Source organism: Microtus oregoni, unplaced genomic scaffold, assembly GCF_018167655.1.
Source record: "Microtus oregoni isolate MIOR12 unplaced genomic scaffold, Mior012 000045F_ref0000178, whole genome shotgun sequence".
NCBI lineage: Eukaryota > Metazoa > Chordata > Mammalia > Rodentia > Cricetidae > Microtus > Microtus oregoni.
In genome coordinates, this window is record NW_024543219.1 from 8,015,721 (window position 1) to 8,033,597 (window position 17,877).

Here is a 17,877-nt window from a genome sequence, read left to right on the forward strand (position 1 = left end):
ATCACTCTGACTCATGCAGTAACAGAACAACTATAGAGCTTTATGAAACCTATTACACAGTTTTGCATTTCAGCTTAATCCTTGTTTTATTGTTGTGCCAACATGACTTTCTACTCCTTAAGCTTTATGGCTAGTCAAGAATTAAGTCTGAATTAAATACAAAATTAATTTTAAAAAAAGACTTTCTACAGAAAAAAAAAAGAGAGAAAGCAGGAAGGAGAGACTGGGAATTAGGGACGGCACGAGCTTTGAAACCTCAAAATTTTGAAATCTCAGAACCAAGACCCAGTGACTCACCTCCTCCAACAAGGCTATATCTTCTAAATGTACCCAAACAGTTTCACCAAGTATTCACATAACAGAGACTACAGTGGGACATTTATCATTCAAACTACCACAACACTTCATAATTTTATATTACTGCTCAAAATCAGGGTTGCTAGCTCATCAGGTGGTGCACACCTGTAACTGAAGCACCTGGAAGGATGAGGATGGAGGGATGAAAGTACAGAGCCACCTTGGGCTATCCTCAATAAGACCTGGTCTCAAATTCAAAAGCAAAAAAAGAGAACTAGAGATGTAGTTGAGTTGTAGAACACTTACCTATGTTGGAGCCTAGAGTCCAATTCACCGAGGAGGAGTCACCCCAAGAGACCATCTCTCACACCACAGCTGATGTAAAGGCATGAGGATTTTATTTAATTCTGTCATGACTGGGTCTTTCAGCATTAGAGAGGCCAGAAAGACCCCGAATGGCTGGTATAGGCTAATTTTAAAGGAAAAAGCCACAGAAGGAAGGGGGGTGTCTGGGGGTTGTTCTTTAACTATTATGATTGGCTTATTCAAAAGGGCTATTACCAAAAATTGGCTGGAGAGCAACTGCAAGATCAGATGAGGTAAGGGAGAACATCTGAGGGTCAATTTGTCCCTTTCCCAGGGACTGAGTCAAAACATCAAGTAGTACGTGCATGTGTAGTTGTTAACTGAGTCAACACCTAAGGGTTATCTTGCCCCTAAGTACTCAGGGATATGATGGAAAGTTCCCAGGGGGGAGGGAAAAGCATTACTGCTAAGATTGAGGGGGCTCAGAATTGTCCTCAGAATTGTCTTAAAGTGCATGTGCAAAGCCCTGTGTTCAAACCCCAGAACCAGACACACATTAAAATGGCATTACAGGTTTTACTTCTATAAAACAAAACACAGAGAGAGAGATTTTTTTTTCTAGTTATATAGCTGGTCGGCCTACATACATATCTATGTATATATGTGTAATAACTGGAGTTACAGATGGTTGTGAGCTGCCATGTGGGTGCTAGGATCAAACTTGGGTCCTCTAAATGAACAGCCAGGGCTCTTAACTACTGAGCCAGCTTGGCTAGCCATTACCCCAAAAACTTAATTCTTAAGGACCTAAGATGACTGAGGATGTAACCCAATTAGTAGAATGCTTCCCTAGCATGCATGAAGCTCCAGGTTCAATCTAAATTCTATATAAAACTGGTTATGGCCAGGCAGTGGTGACTCATGCCTTTAATCCCAGCACTCAGCAGGCAGAGGCAAAATCCCAGCATTCTAGAGGCAGAGACAGGTGGATCTTTTTGAGTTCATGAGCAGCCTGGTCTACATAGTGAGTTCCAGGACAGGACTGTTTCACAGAGAAACACTGTCTCTGGGAGAAAAAAAGAAAAAGAGAGGGAGAGAGAGAGAGAGAGAGAGAGAGAGGAAAAAGAAAAAAAAACCTTTAAGCCAGTTAGCGGTGGCACTCGCCTTTAATCCCAGCACTCAGGAGGCAGAGGCAAACGGATCTCTGTGAGTTCGAGGCCAGCCTGGTTTCAGAATGAGTTCCAGGACAGGATCCAAAGCTACACAGAGAAACCCTGTCTCAAAAAGAAAAGAAAGAAAACAAAGGTTATAGTGGTACCCACTTATAGTTCCCAAGTTCCCAGGACTACAAGTGTGTCTACATGAGTCAGGGAGATTAATCAAGTTCAGAGTTATCCTCAGCTATATGACGAGTTCCAGATCAGCCTAGGCTACTTGACATCCTGTCTTTAAAAAAAAAAAAAAAAAAAGATCTAAGACATGAGAGTATTAGAATTCTATCCAATTACTCTCTAATAAACACATTTTAAAGTCCCTGGATAAAGTAGCCCATCTCCCCTTCTGAACTGGTCTCAGCCCAGACGTACTCATCCTGCAGGGCTCACTCTGAGACCAGAGAGGCAGCGCTTGTGGCCATCCCCAATGTGAAAACTTGCTGGCCTTTCCTCCACAGACCAGGTCGCCCTCTAGTGGGGCTGCTCAAGCACAAAAAGAAAAACCCAACAAAACAAACTGGCCAAACCTGGTGGAACGGGAAGTTAATCAACTGATATTTACTTAGTAATTAGTGGACTTGGTCTTAACCGGAAGAAGAAAACCTCTCTGTGGACTAAAGTGACTGAGCGTTGCTGGGGAAACCAGAAGCTGCTCAAATTCAAAGCACTTTACAAACTTACCATGCACTGCAAGGCCAAGAACATGTCAAAATGGCCCTTTTGTGTGGGGGTGTTACCACTCCCTGCCATATATAAATATGAATGAACATTTCCGTTTCTGGTTAGCTTTTGGTGCTTATGGCTCAGACCCTAATTTTTAGCCTTTTATTTTAAGTTTAAGCATTAACAAGATAAAACATAACATTAAACACTATGTAAAAATCTATCCCAATCCAAACTATCTTGGAGATTTGTTAGGCCCACTCCACATGGTCACCTGTAATCAAGATGGCGGTGAAATTATGTGGCATCATTTTTTTTTAATTGGTGACCTCTCTCATCTTCTTAGCACTTACAGATTTTGCTTAGACCTTGTCATAGTGCAACTCAGTCAATAAATTTTCAACAGGGGCACCTGAATTCAGATCCCCAGCACCCACCTAAAAAACCCAGCAATGCTCAGGTCCCAGGTCTGAAACCCTAGGGCTAAGGAAGCAGAAAGAAGAGCTCCTGTGGCGTGCTGGCCAGCAAACCAATCAGCCAGCTCCAGGTCAGTGATAGGTCCTGGCTCAAAAGGGAAGTTGGTTAAAAAAAATTTTTAGGCCTGGTGGTGGTGGTGGCACTCACCTTTAACTCAGCACTCGGGAGGGAGAGGCAGGTGGATGCCTGTAAGTTCAAGGCCAGCCTGGTCTACATTGTTAGTTCCAGGGCAGCTAGGGCTGTTACACAAAGAAACCCTGTCTTGAACGCCCCCCCCCCCAAAAAAAAACAAACAACAAAACCCTTTTAAAGACATAAAAGTAGAAATAAAAGTAGACAGGGGTGTGTAGGGGAATATCAGAGGGAGGGGGAGCAGTTCAAGTGACTGATCAACATACATTGCACACGTGTATGAATCTGTCACAAAAAAAAGATATTCTAAAATAAGTAAATTGGAAATTTTATGGAGGAAGACACCGGACATCCATTTCAGGCCTCTACACCAACTGGTACACATGTGCACATCCAGCAGAACACACCTGAACACACAAGCACACCACACCTACACCCACACTCATGCACACACACACACAGAAAGGCAGTAAGGAACTATTTTACAGACCCCATTTCTGGACCTTAGGCGCTATAGTCCTATTACTCATGCTTTGTTCATGTCTTACCTTGGTTACGATGTACAAGAGCCTGTCCATTTTACTATTTAAACACGTAGCTTCATTTTTTTTTTTTTATTTCTGGTGGGTGAGTAGGGAAGTAAACGTGGCATTCAGAGGACAATCAGTGGGAATCCATTCTCTCTCCTCCTACATGTGAGTTCCAGGGACTGAACTCAAGTCATAAGATTAGTAGCAAGCACCTTTACCTAGCAAGCTGAACCGTCTCACTGTCCCATACTTGGTTACTTTTATACTTTATTAAGAACTGCAGCAGGGCTGGTTTTGTTTTGTGTGTGTGTGTGTGTGTGTGTGTGCTGGCGATTGACCCCAGTGTACAGTCAATGCCAGGTAAGCACTCTCCCATAGACGTATTCTCAGCCCATTACAAAATTTATTTCAGGGGCTACCTGTATTTTCTTATCTGTACAATGCTGATCACAACTTATTTAATTAATCTTTTATTGTATATTTGAATTTCTTTTGTTTCCAGTGTTCCACTATTAGCAGAAACCGTTAAACAGAACGGAAAGCTTTCTGCAGGTCCCAGCCTGTTTACTGGCAGACAGTACTACTAGGCCAAAGTTTAGGGCTATCAGAGCCGGCTAGGACCGGTAAAGATAAAGCACCTCTCAGATAGGACCGTCTAGAAAGGTCCACAAGTAGAAAAAACACACACAGGCACATTTGCTTGGCAGGAAAAAAAAAATTAAACAAAGTTAGTAAAAGACAATCAGGCTTGAAAGTCTGTATTTGAAGTAATAAAAATTGGAAAAATCACTGATCAGCTCTTAAGAGCAAAAGACTGTTAAGAGGCTGTGAGCAGATCGACAAGTGGAAGAGGTTTGAAGTGGGGGAAATTTCGACTGTAAAAATAACCTCATACCGGGCGATGGTGGCGCACGCCTTTAATCCCAGCACTCGGGAGGCAGAGGCAGGCGGATCTCTGTGAGTTCAAGACCAGCCTGGTCTACAGAGCTAGTTCCAGGACAGGCTCCAAAGCCACAGAGAAACCCTGTCTCGAAAAACAAAAACTCAAACAAACAAACAAAAAAAAAAACCAAAAAAAATAATAATAACCTCAAGTAATGTAAAAATATCTACAGAACCTGCTAGGGTTTACGGAGTAATAAGGAAGGAAAAATACTTTTTTAAAATTATAGACTTTCCAGGCCGGATAACACAGATACTTGGAATCCTGAGAGCTCGATGTGTTAGAAATGTCCACATTAACTAATGAAAACCAGCCAAAGAACAAAATGCTGGACTCTTGGTTAAAGTTAAGAATTCTATGGCAGTGACAGCGGAATAGGAAACTAGGCGCAGTGAAACTAGGCACCAGTGTGGGTCCGGGAGAAAATGTTCGGGTCTCCGGCATAGAGGCCAGGGGGACACCCCCACAGGGCCGGCCACATGCTCGTCCAGGGAGCCGAGGTGTCCTCGCGGAGGCCTGGTTCTGGGCCAAGGCCGACTTCACCAGCACTCCGCCCTCGGCCTGGGGAACCGTCCAGAACAAGCAGGTAGGGCTCGGCCTTGGACGCGACCTTGTTACTCGCAAACCCGGAGGAGGCGGCGCCGCACGAGCAAAGCCTAGGGAAGGTCTGCAAAACTCAGCCGGAGGGGGCGCGTGCGCACTAACGCAACCGGAAAGGCTCCGGGGCAGGCTGCGGTACTTAGGGAGCGTCTGTAAAGACCGGGAAAGGAAGCTAGGGGTCGTCTGAGAAGAGCGCCGGGGGTAAGTGGGTACACAGCACGGGGAGGAGGCCTGGGTCCCCGCCGGTGAAGAAGCCTGCTTTCGGGCAGGCCTCTGGCGCTCCAGCCGCGGAAAAACGGTTGAGCTGGGGTTGCTGGGCACGGAGTGAAAAAAAGCGACTGGGCATGCAGTTAAAAAACTCGAGGCCAAGCGACCTTAAGGGGCCGCCTCACAGACGTTACGTCTCGTTTCGCCAACTCTAATGCACGCCACGGCCAATTCCCGTGCGCTACGAACGAACGCCCTTCTTGGGTCTCTCACTTTCTCCAGCCCACCTATCAATCAGCGGACTCAGCTGTCCAATCAGTGGGCAGAAGGGGGCGGAACTGCGAGGCGCGTCGAGTGACGTAAGCACCCGCGGGCCTGGCAGCCCGACGCCTGACCGGTGAGGCTCGCGACTTGAGCTGTTAGCGGGCAGCGCAGCGGTAATCGGTGTAAACAAGGGCCTCGCCCTTGCGGGTCCTGCGACGGCTCCTGGCTGGTGGGTGGTCTCGCGTGGGGCGGTAACCGCCGGCCGCCGGGGGAGGTGCTTCTCTGATTTCCCTCCCCCTGTTGGACACACCCCCAGCGCACCACGTGGGCGTGAAGCTAAACTGGAGGGGGCGGTGTTAGGCTGACTTCTAATTTCATTGGCTGTTGCTGCTGCCGGCACTTGCAAGAAATTGCTCTGATTGGTCAGCAGAGGGGCGTCGAGGTCTGAGTTCTAATGCTTCTGGTTGGTTGTCTGAGATAAGCTAGTGGGGTGCGTTCTTCCGCAGGGGGTTTTGATTGGTCGGCCGGAGAGGTTATTTGGGATTCGGCCACCCGGGGCCGGGGACTTTGATAGGTGAGTTTCGGTAGGAAAATGGGAAATTCCTCCTTTTGGACTCACACTAGTAAACTAGGGTCGCACCCTAGGTTTCATATGGCTTTCTTTGCTTCACAGGATTGAGGAAGGTTTATATTCCCGAAACCTCGGGAGCTGTCATAGCTAAAGAGAAGGAATTCTGTCTCCAGGAGGGGGCCACCCCTCTAAAGATAGCTACTGTCCCGTTTCTGGAAATCTAGTATTTCTAGAGCAGAAATTACTTTCACCAAACACAAGTTGGTGAGAGGAGGAGTCCCTGGACAGGACATAAGGATGCTGTAACCAGAAGATGGGATCGCGGAACAGCAGCAGCGCAGGATCCGGGTCTTTAGAGCCCTCCGAGGGCTTGTCCCGAAGAGCGGCTGGCTCGCGTCGGAGTGAGGAAGAAGAGGAAGAGGATGAAGATGTGGATCTGGCCCAGGTACTGGCCTATCTCCTCCGCAGGTAACTTACCCTCTGCTGTGACACTGCTAAGTTCATCTCAACTCCAGGCAGGAAAGGTGCAGAGGCTAGGGAATGATGTTAGCCCAGGACAACGGTCGTGTTTGAACAGGACCGGTTCCTGCTGGACACCCAGACTACCCAGCCCCATACCCGGGATGGTTCCACCTAGGGCAGATCACCGACACGCTCAGATCCTGTGTTTGATGGGCTTCTTAGGGCAGCCCCTTTGGCTATCACGACACAAATTTAGTCTGTTTTCTGAGAAAATAAAAGGAGGAGGATGTGGAGAAAAGGAGAGACGTGAGAAGCCAAGAGTTGGGAAGGGGGTGTTAAATCACTTGCCATTTGAGATGAAACCAGGTGGATTTACTTGAAGAACAAGTTTAAATCGACCTTATTAGCCCTGTTCTTAGGAAAAGAATATCCTGAAGGGGGGTGACCACCAGGAACTGATAAAAGGTGTGTACCTGGCTTTGTTTGCTTGCATTTGGTTCTTGGGAAAAGATAAGCCTGGTATTCCTGCGGAATGTTGTGTTCTACACTGTTTCCTACAGCAATGGCTGGGTTATCTTGTCACCTCGATGGGGTCGGGAATCACCCAGGAGACCGCACACCTCTGAGGGATTATTTAACCTCTCTGAGCAGGCCCAGGAGGGATTACAGTGATTAAGTTCATTGAAGCTGGGAGATCCAAACTAAACGTGGGTGGCACTGTTCCTAGGGTGTGGGTCTTAGACTGTAGGAAAGAAGCAAGCTAGCTAACCACGATCATTCATCCGCATCCACCTCTGCTTCCTGACTGCCAATGCTACTCAGCCACTGCTTCAGGGCCTTGACTTCCCTGCTTTGGACTCTACCCTGAACTGTGAGCTAACACAAACCTTTAACTCTTTAAAGTTGCTCTTGTCAGGGTGTTCCATCACAGCAGGAAAAGAGACTAAGAAGGGCAAGTGGATATGCTAAATTAGCTCTTGAACTAGCCATGTAGCTCAGTGGTAGAAGCTGGGGGTCATTCCACACCTGAGGGGAAATAATGTTTCTCTCTGCAAGAAATCAGTTTAGTGGGTCAGTCTTCATAAACTGTTAGAATTCTATGCTTTTATTTTTAAGAGTACAAATTAGGGCTGGATAGATGGCTCAGAGGTTAAGAGCACTGGCTGCTATTCCAGAGGTCCTGAGTTCAATTCCCAGCAACCACATGGTGGCTCACAACCATCTATATCCTCTTCTGGCATGCAGGGATATATACAGGCAAAACACCGTACACTAAATAAGTAAATAAATCTTTAAGAAGAAGAAGCTGGGTGGTGGCAGTGCACGCCTTTAATCCCAGCACTTGGGAGGCCGAGGTAAGCAATTGGATCTCTGCGAGTTCAAGGCCAGCCTCGTCTACAGTACTAGTTTCAGGACAGCTAGGGCTGTTACATAAAGAAACCCTGTCTCAAAAATAATAAAAGTACAAATTATATCTTTTTGGGGTTGGTTTGGTTTGTTTTTGTTTTTTTTTTTTTGTTTTTTTTTTTTGTCAAAACAGGGTTTCTCAACATCCTGGCTGCCCTGGAACTCACTAAGTTGATTAGGTTGGCCTTGAATTCACAGAGATCTACCGGTTTCTACCTCCCAAGTGCTGGAATTAAAGGCAAACACTACTATCACCTGACCCTATTGTGTCTTATAGGAGACTTAAAATAACAGCCAAAGTCTGGTCGTCCTCAGACTTCAAAATGAGAACCACATGTGCTAAGAGCTAGATAGCCATTGGCTGGATGGGACCCCACCCCCTTTATAATGGCGATCTCTCCACAGAGGCCAAGTGAGGCTGGTGCAAGGAGGAGGCGCAGCAAACTTACAACTCATCCAGGCCCTCTCAGACTCAGAGGAAGAGCATGACAGCGCCTGGGATGGTCGCCTCGGAGATCGATACAACCCACCTGGTAAGACCAAAGGCAATCTAATCTTTTTTGTTTTGTTTTGTTTTCTGTTTTTGAGCTAGGGTCTCTCTGTATCCCTGGCTGTTCTAGAACTCTCAGTGTAAGACAGGCTTCCCTCAAAATCAGAGATTGCCTACCTCTGCCTCCCGAGTGCTGGGATTAAAGGTGTGCATAACTGACAGTCTAATCTTAATGTTGGAAGATGTTCAGCAGACCCCTTTTACTTTTAAAAGTAATCAGTCTTCTAAAGCTTAATAGGTTAAATTGAAAAAAGGTAATTCAGGGAACGAAGGAGTCCTTGTTCCATATTGAATGGGTACAGTTCTGCTAGCTGTCTTCTGGGCTGGAAGACAAGAATGAAACTCCTCTTTTTGGTGCTCACAGTGGATGCAACCCCTGATACTGGGGAGCTGGAATACAATGAGATCAAGACGCAGGTGGAACTGGCCACAGGGCGGCTAGGCCTCAGGAGAACTGCTCAGGAGCACAGCTTCCCGCGAATGCTACACCAGGTAGGCTTTTCCATCTCTAGTCAGCTGGCAGCCGACCTGTTGAGGCCAGAAGCTCTACCAGCCCCAGACAAACAGAAGTGAACTTCCTAAGGAGACCTCAATTGTAGGGGCTGGTGTGTCTTAGCCAGCCTGCATCCTAGTGCTGCAAGGCATTGTTTCTGTAGCAAGAGAACTGTCCTTGGAGGCGGGGCTTGTGATTTCAGTGGCCCTCCTGTTCTGCTAGCAATATTCCCCCCAATCCCTTCCATTTAGAGAGAACGGGGCCTCTGCCACCGGGGAAGCTTCTCCCTTGGAGAACAGTCTCGAGTGATGTCTCAGTGAGTATGGGGCTTGGTGGAGAGACTCTGAGGGCCAGCAGACTTAGCTTCTACACTTGGAAGGGTTGAAGTTAAAGGATTCTCAGAAATATTAAGGCTAGGCTAAAGGGGGTTGAAGCTTTGCAAATAAACAAAATGGAAAAGTGTAAAAGCTGACAGAACGGATAAACAGGGAATGTGCTGCCATTCCGTTCTGCTAACTGGGTCTTCTCACTCAGGGCTTCCCTTATCCTCTCTCTAGCTTCTTGCCCAATGATCTAAGCTTCACTGATACCTACTCTCAGAAGGCATTCTGTGGCATCTACAGTAAAGATGGTCAAATCTTCATGTCTGCTTGCCAAGGTACTAGACCCCAGTCCTAGTAACTGCCTTAACCGAGGACAAAGAATAATCTCAACTGGACTAGGAAGCCTCAGACCCAGAGAACTCAAAACCTGGCTTAGAGATGCTTAGCCTAGAGCATGATTCCCCTTGGTAAAGCGAAACCAGGGGCTGCAGATATGGCTCCGAGGTTAAGAGCACTGGCTGCTCTTCCAGAGGTCCTGAGTTCAATTCCCAGCAACTACATAGTGGCTCACAGCCATCTGCAGTGGGATTGGATCCCATCTTCTGTTGTGCAGGCAGACATGCATATAGAGCACTCATATACATAAAATAAATAAATCTTTAAAAAGGGGGGGGGCACCATAGATACACCAAGAAAAAGAGATCTGATGAAGAAGGCTACAAGGAGAACAGTCCATAATTCTGCCTGAAATAAACTTTCCAGATCAGACAATCCGACTGTATGACTGTCGGTATGGCCGCTTCCATAAATTCAAAAGCATCAAGGCCCGGGACGTAGGCTGGAGTGTCTTGGACGTGGCCTTCACTCCTGACGGAAACCACTTTCTGTACTCCAGCTGGTCTGATTACAGTGAGTATGCACCAGGTTCCGCAGTGTCTCCAGCTTGGAACCTTAAGCTTCCAGGTCCACCCCTCAGAGAGGACGCCTTGCCTTGCCCTCGGGAAATCACTCCCAAAGTGCTCTGACATCCTTGCCATTTGCTCTTTCCCTTCTTAGTTTTACTTCTGTTCTCTTTCCCGCGATCCTAAGGAATTCTTGTTTCTCTTCTCTTAGTTCATATCTGCAATATCTATGGGGAAGGAGACACACACACTGCCCTGGACCTAAGGTATTGGCTTTTTCTTGTCAGACTTCTCAGAAGCTTCCCAAGGAAGGCTTTCAAGGAGCACCTCTCGATCAGGAGCTCCCTGCTAGATGGAAAAGTGCACTGGTTGCCAATTTCTCTGTGTGGCTTCCTGAGAGCATTGCCCATCCTGTGAGCCCTAGTTAAAGGACTGCTTCTGGGTTCTCTCAGGTGATCTGCATGCTGGCTTGAGTCGGCGGCCCTCCGTGTCCTCCTCTCTATAATTCTTGTATATTCTTTGTAGACTGACAAGAAGTGAAAGGACATCCCCTTAGTGTAGCTACTCCTTTGCTATCTCTAGGCCAGAAGAACGTCGTTTTGCTGTCTTCTCCATTGCTGTCTCCTCAGATGGACGAGAAGTACTAGGAGGGTAAGTGAGCCCTGTGGGAAATGTCTACCTTGTTAGTGAGGTGAGTGCTCTGCCAGAGAGGCAAGTTCTGCTGTTGCAGAAACTACACTAGCAGCTACGAAAACCCAACTGGCCTTCTCCAAGGTCAAGGTTTACAAATTGCTTCACTCCTGCTCATCATTTCCCTGTGTGAGGTGTCAGGTCTTGAGCCTCCTTAAAAACTAAGCTGCTGCTTCTCCCAGATGTGAACGAGCACACACAACCATAGTCTTGGCTCTAGGACCTCTTGTCTCATTTCTTACAGCGCCAATGATGGCTGCCTGTATGTCTTTGACCGAGAACAAAACCGGCGCACTCTTCAGGTATTGTTTGTGAGACAAGAACCTCCTCCTCTTGGTCTTTGACCTATTTTAAGACCAGAAAGAAATTCTAAGACCCTTAGCTTCCTCTAGATTGAGTCTCATGAGGACGACGTGAATGCAGTGGCGTTTGCTGACATAAGCTCCCAAATCCTGTTTTCTGGGGGAGATGATGCCATCTGCAAAGTGTGGGATCGACGCACCATGAGAGAGGATGATCCCAAGCCTGTGGGTGCCCTGGCTGGACACCAGGATGGCATCACCTTTATTGACAGCAAGGTGAGCAAGGAAACAAGACTGCATAAAGGTTCTGGTTGCCCAGGAGGGTGTGACAGTGGACTGGATTGGAAACTCATAAGTTCTATCTTAGGGTGTGCAGGAACTGGCATTTAGGAAAACTGTTTAAGCCAAGAAGCATGAGTTTCTTCTGTACTCATCAGCCTGTAAGGACTTTATAAGAAAAGTGCAAGGTGGGGCTAGAATGATGGCTTAGTGTTTAAGAGCAATGGCTATTCTTCCGAAAGACCCAGGTTCAGTTCCCAGCCCCCACACCACAGCTCACAACCATCTATAACTTCAGTTCCAGGAGATCTAACCCCCTCTTCTTACCTCCTGAGGCATCAGGCATGCTCATGGTACATAAGACATACATGCAGGCAAAACACCCATATATATAAAATAGATAAATCAAAAAAGGAAGTAGAAAACAGTTTAGTCCAAGTTAGAATGAGGGATGTAGCTAGTACTCTAGGAAAAAGAAAAAAAATCCTGGAGACAAGGAGACCTGAAGCAGGACATCAAAAGCAAGCTGATCTGGATGAGTCAAGACCAAAGCAGATTCAGCAGCTTAAGAGGTCTAGCCTCAGCAAGAGCAGAGGAACTGCACTGACAGGCACTAATCCTGGCAAGCTCTGATGCGTGTGTCCGTCTTTGGATTCATAGGGTGATGCCCGGTATCTCATTTCCAACTCCAAAGACCAGACCATTAAGCTTTGGGATATCAGACGCTTTTCCAGCCGAGAAGGCATGGAAGCATCACGCCAGGCTGCCACACAGCAAAACTGGGACTATCGGTGGCAGCAGGTACCCAAGAAAGGTGAGGGTGAGAGTGAAGGTCTGGGGATCGGATGTTGGGCAGGGGCTAGAATACTTAGCCTCTGGGGTGGTCTGGAATGGGACTGGTGTGGGTTTGTCTGTTGCCTGGGAACCCTGGAGCCCTTCCCTCAGTCTTTTCTTTTAGACTTTTTATTTGGGGGAGGGGTTAGTTCCCAGGCTTGAGGGAACACAGAACCAACCAATGTAAAAATATTTTAGTATCGTTAACATTGTCAAATCAGCAGGGCCGTGTTGGTGACTTCTGTCACATGGGGAAGGTCAGCAGTTTTGGTTGGGTAGCCAGTTGCCTTTGAGTGTTGATCGTTAAGAGCTGGTGGTACAGGACAGTTTAGTAGAAACTCCCTCATCCAAGGCCCACCTCCAAAACCGTGTATCCTTCCCCAGCCTGGAAGAAGCTGAAGCTCCCGGGAGACAGCTCCTTGATGACCTACCGAGGCCATGGAGTGCTGCACACTCTGATCCGCTGCCGGTTCTCCCCAGCCCACAGCACTGGCCAGCAGTTCATCTACAGTGGCTGCTCTACTGGGAAAGTAGTTGGTAAGGATTTTGTGAGAACAGGCTTTAAGAGGAGCAGGCGTGTTTCTCTGGCATTCTATCTACAACTACAGTGAGCACCGTAAAACCTCAGTAACAACCACAAGTGAATTTTGTTGGAGCATAAAAGGCTTAAATAAGGAGATAGGAAGCATTCATGAGCATTTTTAATTCTAGTCAATATAGATAACCAAAAACGTAATTCTGTTTTTTTCATCAAGTCAAGGAAAGGGGTCACAGAAAAGGTGGAAGGGTAACAGAGGCAAACAAATGACAAAAAGACAGCACTGAGTTGCTGAGCGTAGTAGTAGTAACTCATGCCTGTGATCCAGCACTTAGGAGTTCGAGGCCAGACTGAACTACATAGGGAACTCTGGGCCAGCTTGGACTATTAATCAAGACCCTGCCTCTCAGAATAAAAAACAGCATGGGTAATAACAGGACCGAAGCCGGGGGGGGGGGGGGGGGAAGGCACAGGAGAGAAGAGGGTAGAGAGGTCATGCAGGACCGAAACCAGGGGAATGCACAGGAGAGAAGCTGGGCTAGGGGGATGGTTCAGGCACTTGCTGTCCACACATGAGGGTCTGAGCTCAGGTCCCCAGAACCCATACATAATGCAACTATATCCTGAGCGCCTGAAGTTGGGGACAGAAACAGGAGGATCCAGGAACATGCAGACCAGCCACTCTAGTTGTCTTAGTGAAGACGCCCTGACCATGGCAACTCTTATCAAGAAAAGATTTTATTGGGGTGGCTCAGTCCATCATTGACATGGTGCTGGAGCTGACAGTGCTGCATCTTGTAAGCAACAGGAAGTCGACTGGGAGCCCCACTGAGGGAAGCTTGAGGAAAAGGGACCTCAAAGTCCACCCCCACAGTGACACGCTTCTTCCAAGTCTACATCTCCTATAGTGCCACTCCCTTTGGGGGCCATTTTCTTTCAAACCACCGCATTGGCCAAATCAGCATGCTCCCAGTTCGGTGAAAGATGCTTTTTCAAAAACTACAGTGGAAGCCGGGCAGTGGTGATGCACATCTTTAATCCCAACATTTGGGGCTCAGAGGCAGGTGCATCTCTATGAGTTTGAGCTCAGCCTGATCTACAGAGCAAGATCCAGAACAGCCAGGCTATGCAAAGAAACCCTGACTTGAAAAACCAAATCAAGTGGAGAATAGTTGAGAAAAGTAGCCATCATTGACCCCTGGCCTCTGCGTGCACATGCACTCACAGGTGGGTGTACCCCTCACAAACATGGAAGCACCTCCACCGTGCACACTGGCTAAAGTTTAAAAAGCATAGATATCAGACAAGGAGCAAGTGCACACATCAACTCAGCCTAGAATTCACTGGCAGTACCTTGTGTATCTTGCTAAAAGTTTTTGTTTAATTTTAAGAGACAGGGTTTCTCTGTGTAACCATCCTGGCTATCTTGGAAATCACTATGTAGATCAGGCTGGCCTCAATTTCACAGAGAACCACCTGCTTCTGCCTCCTGAGTGCTGGGGTAAAGACATGCACCACCATGCCCAGCATTGCTAAAAGTTTTTTGAGGCCAGTGCATTTCCAGTTTTCATTTTGTTTGAGACTGGGATGGTGTAATCCGGGCTAGCCTTGGAATTATATACCTAAGGCTAGCCTTGAGCTCCTGATTATCCTGCTTTAACTTCCCAAATGTTGAGATTACCACCGTAATCTCATTTTCCTCCCAGTAATCCTTAGAATTCTAGCTAAGGCCCAGAAATATTCACATTCTACTCTACCTTCAACCCAAGGTAGGGACAGGGGCCAGAGAAGGAAGCCGATAGAGCACCATCCTCTGAGGTGGGCTTTGCTTCCATAGGAAAGTGGGATGCTGCCTGAGAAGCAAGTCAGTGGTGCTGCTTGGGAGACTGAGGGGTGGTTTGAAGTCTACATCAGCCCTGTCTGGCTTTTCCTGGACAGTATATGACCTCCTAAGCGGCCACATTGTGAAGAAGCTGACCAACCACAAGGCATGTGTGCGTGATGTCAGTTGGCACCCCTTTGAGGAAAAGATTGTCAGCAGTTCGGTAAGACTCCAAGGGTTGGGAATGGGAGGACAGCTTGTCTAGAGCTTGGACCTGGGAGGGGGCATCTCCCTGACTACTTAATACTTTCTGCTCCACAGTGGGATGGGAATCTGCGTCTTTGGCAGTACCGCCAGGCTGAGTACTTCCAGGATGACATGCCAGAGTCTGAGAAAGGTTCCAGTGCTCCCACTCCGGTGTCCTGCCCTTCTGTGGCCTTTTCCTCCCCTCAGTAGATCTGACCTCCAGCTCTGTAGAGGGTGGATTCTCAACATATTCTCTGCCTGTTCCTCCCTTTCCCCTTCTTGGGAGTATGAGGAGGAGCTGATGACATTGGGTGGTGAGAAACAAGCCCAGGGTCTGGGCCCAAGCTGAGCCTGGTCTACCCCCACCCCCAGGCCAAGAGGTTTCCTCACGCCCTCACACCCAGTCTGCTTGGATTTCTATCTGTAGCCAGAGTGTGGCAGGACAGCCTTTATCTGGGGTGCAGCTTCTGCCAACAAGTCAATTGTCCTGAGTGTTTTGAATCATGTTCCAATGTTAGATATTGGCTCATAGTGTAGATCCCTGAGGTCTGAATAGACCCATCAGCAATGCCCTTTGCCCAGGTCTTCACACTGAGGATTAGATTGGCCAATCAGGGCTAAGTATACTGGCCTTTCTTCCTGAGATCTTTGAAGGAGGACAGGGTGGGTAGAGCTTGTTTCCTCGGCACCCTCTTGGGGTGAGTCTTTTCTCATAATTGGACTTTGGGATTAGGAGACTATGGTCCGAGAAGTAGGAGTCTCCAGAAGCTCTATATGGCCCTCCTTGCCATTGGATCCTATCATTGCTGGTGGCAGCAGCTTCAACAAGAGAGGTTAAAGCAGGACCTCTCACCTTTTCACTGGCTTTGGTTTTCCCAATAAACTGTCTGTGGGAAACTGACTCAGTGTGTCACTCTCTCCTTTTCCCATCTGAGCTCTGTTGTCATCTCACTTGAAGGAAACAGTTTTTAAAATGGGTGTGGCAACACATACTGTAATCTCAGTACTTGGAACTGAGGACAAAAGGATCAGAAGTTGAAGGTTATCTTTAGCCACATAATCAGCCTGAGTCTAGACTGCTACATGAGACCTGTCTCAGAAAACCAAAAGAAAAGTTTCTACAGAAAGTGTGCTACTCTCTAGAAGACACTTCTTGGATGACTCAAGTGACTGAAAATCTACAGCATTTATTAAGGCTTGTAAAAGTCTTTCCTCTCCAACACAGAAAGTTTGCATCATGTAGACCTGGAGGCAGCAGACGATACGCACATTTTCTGTTAAAGCTCAGGCATACTGTGTCACCTCTGCTCTGGAGCTGTTCCAGTATGCAGAGGGGGTAGGCTAAGTACCCGTGCAGAGAACCTGAGCAGCGCCAGCCAGCCCACTCACAACCCAAGTTCCTTAGGCTAGCGAGATGGCTTGCCCGGTGACAAGACTGAAAGCTCAGCTTCATGCCTGGATCCCATGTGCTGGGAGGGAACTGAGTTTCAGAAACTCCCCTCACTGAGCACCCACAGACACACACACAAAGAAGTGTAATAAAGGAACCCAAAATGGGGCCTGGAGTGATAATGGCTTAGCAGTTAAGAGCACTGGCTGCTCTTCCAAAGGACCAGCAACCACATGGCGGTTCACAACCATTTATTATGAGATCTGGTGCCCTCTTCTGGCCTGCAGGCATATGTACAAGCAGAACACTATACATAATAAATCTCTAAGAAAAAAAAAAGAACCACAAGTCTCAGAGCAGTCGGAGGAGATGGCATTCTTCACACACTGCAGTCTAGGTCTTTCCTCACGCATCTTGCTCTTTGAGGCAGCTTTTAAACTGGGTGTGCATCCGAAGAGGTGGTCGTCAGGGCCACAGAAGTGTTGGGCTGGTCTTGAATGCTTGTGCTCTCTCAGTCCTCTAGGTTGAGTAGCGAAGATGGCAGACACACACCACTACACCCGGCCCCCAAAGCAGCTTGCCTTTAAGTGACAACGCTAAACCTGTTGTTGATCTTAGTTCAATCCCTGAAACTCATGGGAGAGAGCCAACTCCTAAAGGTTGTCCTCTGACCAGCACACACACACACACACTGGTGTGTATGTGTCCACACAATAAATAAAAGTAAAATAATTGAAAACTATCCAGAGCTGAGAAGGCAGCCCTGGGTTACTTCCCATCACCAAATTTAACTGGGTTTGGGGGCATTTGCCTCTAATCTCAGTGCTTAAGAGGTGGAAGCAGAGGAGAAGGCTCACAGGTCAAGGTCTTTGCTACAGAGCACTTTGAAGGCAGCCTGGGCTTAACAAGACAAAACCATACCAAAAAACAAAACAACAACAACAAAAAAAAATGAACTTGTTTTATCTTGTCTGTCCTTTTGCTCCTTTGCCTACTGTATTTTTATTGTGCTCAACTTCTGACCAGGGGTCAGTGGTTAGGAGTGTAGGCTGTTCTTCCAGACTGTCTGGGCTCAATTCTCTAAGCACCCACACAAAGCTCACAATCACTTGTAACTCCAGTCCTAAGAGAGCAAACACCTTTTCCTGGCCTCCATGGGCACCAGGCACACAAGTGTTGCAGAAACATACATGAGGCAAAACATGCATAAAATAAATTAAAACAACACTAACAAAAAGTAGCTTGGGGGGGGGGGGAGAGTTACTTGGCTCACAGTCCAGGGAGCAGCCAGCCCACCACTGAAGAAGTAAGGCAGGAGCCACAGAGGGACGGAACTGGCTCGTTACCTGGTTTATGTAGCTGCCTTCCATAACTGGAGCACCTGTACAGGGAATGGTTGCCCCAAGTAAGCTGGGCCCTCCTGCTTTAATTATCA

The 17,877-nt window shown here is 47.4% G+C and overlaps 1 protein-coding gene across 6 annotated transcripts; it reads left to right on the plus strand.

Annotated features, from left to right (window-relative positions):
• Positions 1–5,218: 5,218 nt before the first annotated feature.
• Dcaf11 (DDB1 and CUL4 associated factor 11) lies at positions 5,219–15,953 on the plus strand. 6 transcript variants are annotated; one of them, XM_041634165.1, is made up of 17 exons: positions 5,223–5,363; positions 5,652–5,766; positions 6,140–6,207; positions 6,307–6,672; positions 8,479–8,606; positions 8,988–9,115; positions 9,368–9,432; positions 9,674–9,774; positions 10,202–10,348; positions 10,553–10,607; positions 10,924–10,992; positions 11,276–11,333; positions 11,424–11,609; positions 12,273–12,426; positions 12,831–12,983; positions 14,923–15,029; positions 15,128–15,953. In XM_041634165.1, the coding sequence occupies exons 4-17, from the start codon at positions 6,518–6,520 to the stop codon at positions 15,260–15,262; spliced, it is 1,641 nt and encodes a 546-aa protein (XP_041490099.1). In that variant the 5' UTR covers positions 5,223–5,363; positions 5,652–5,766; positions 6,140–6,207; positions 6,307–6,517; the 3' UTR covers positions 15,263–15,953. The 6 variants fall into 6 exon arrangements, with proteins under 6 accessions (XP_041490098.1, XP_041490099.1, XP_041490100.1 ...); XM_041634166.1 differs by lacking the exon at positions 6,140–6,207; XM_041634167.1 differs by lacking the exon at positions 5,652–5,766 and having other exon boundaries at positions 5,345–5,363.
• Positions 15,954–17,877: the final 1,924 nt, after the last annotated feature.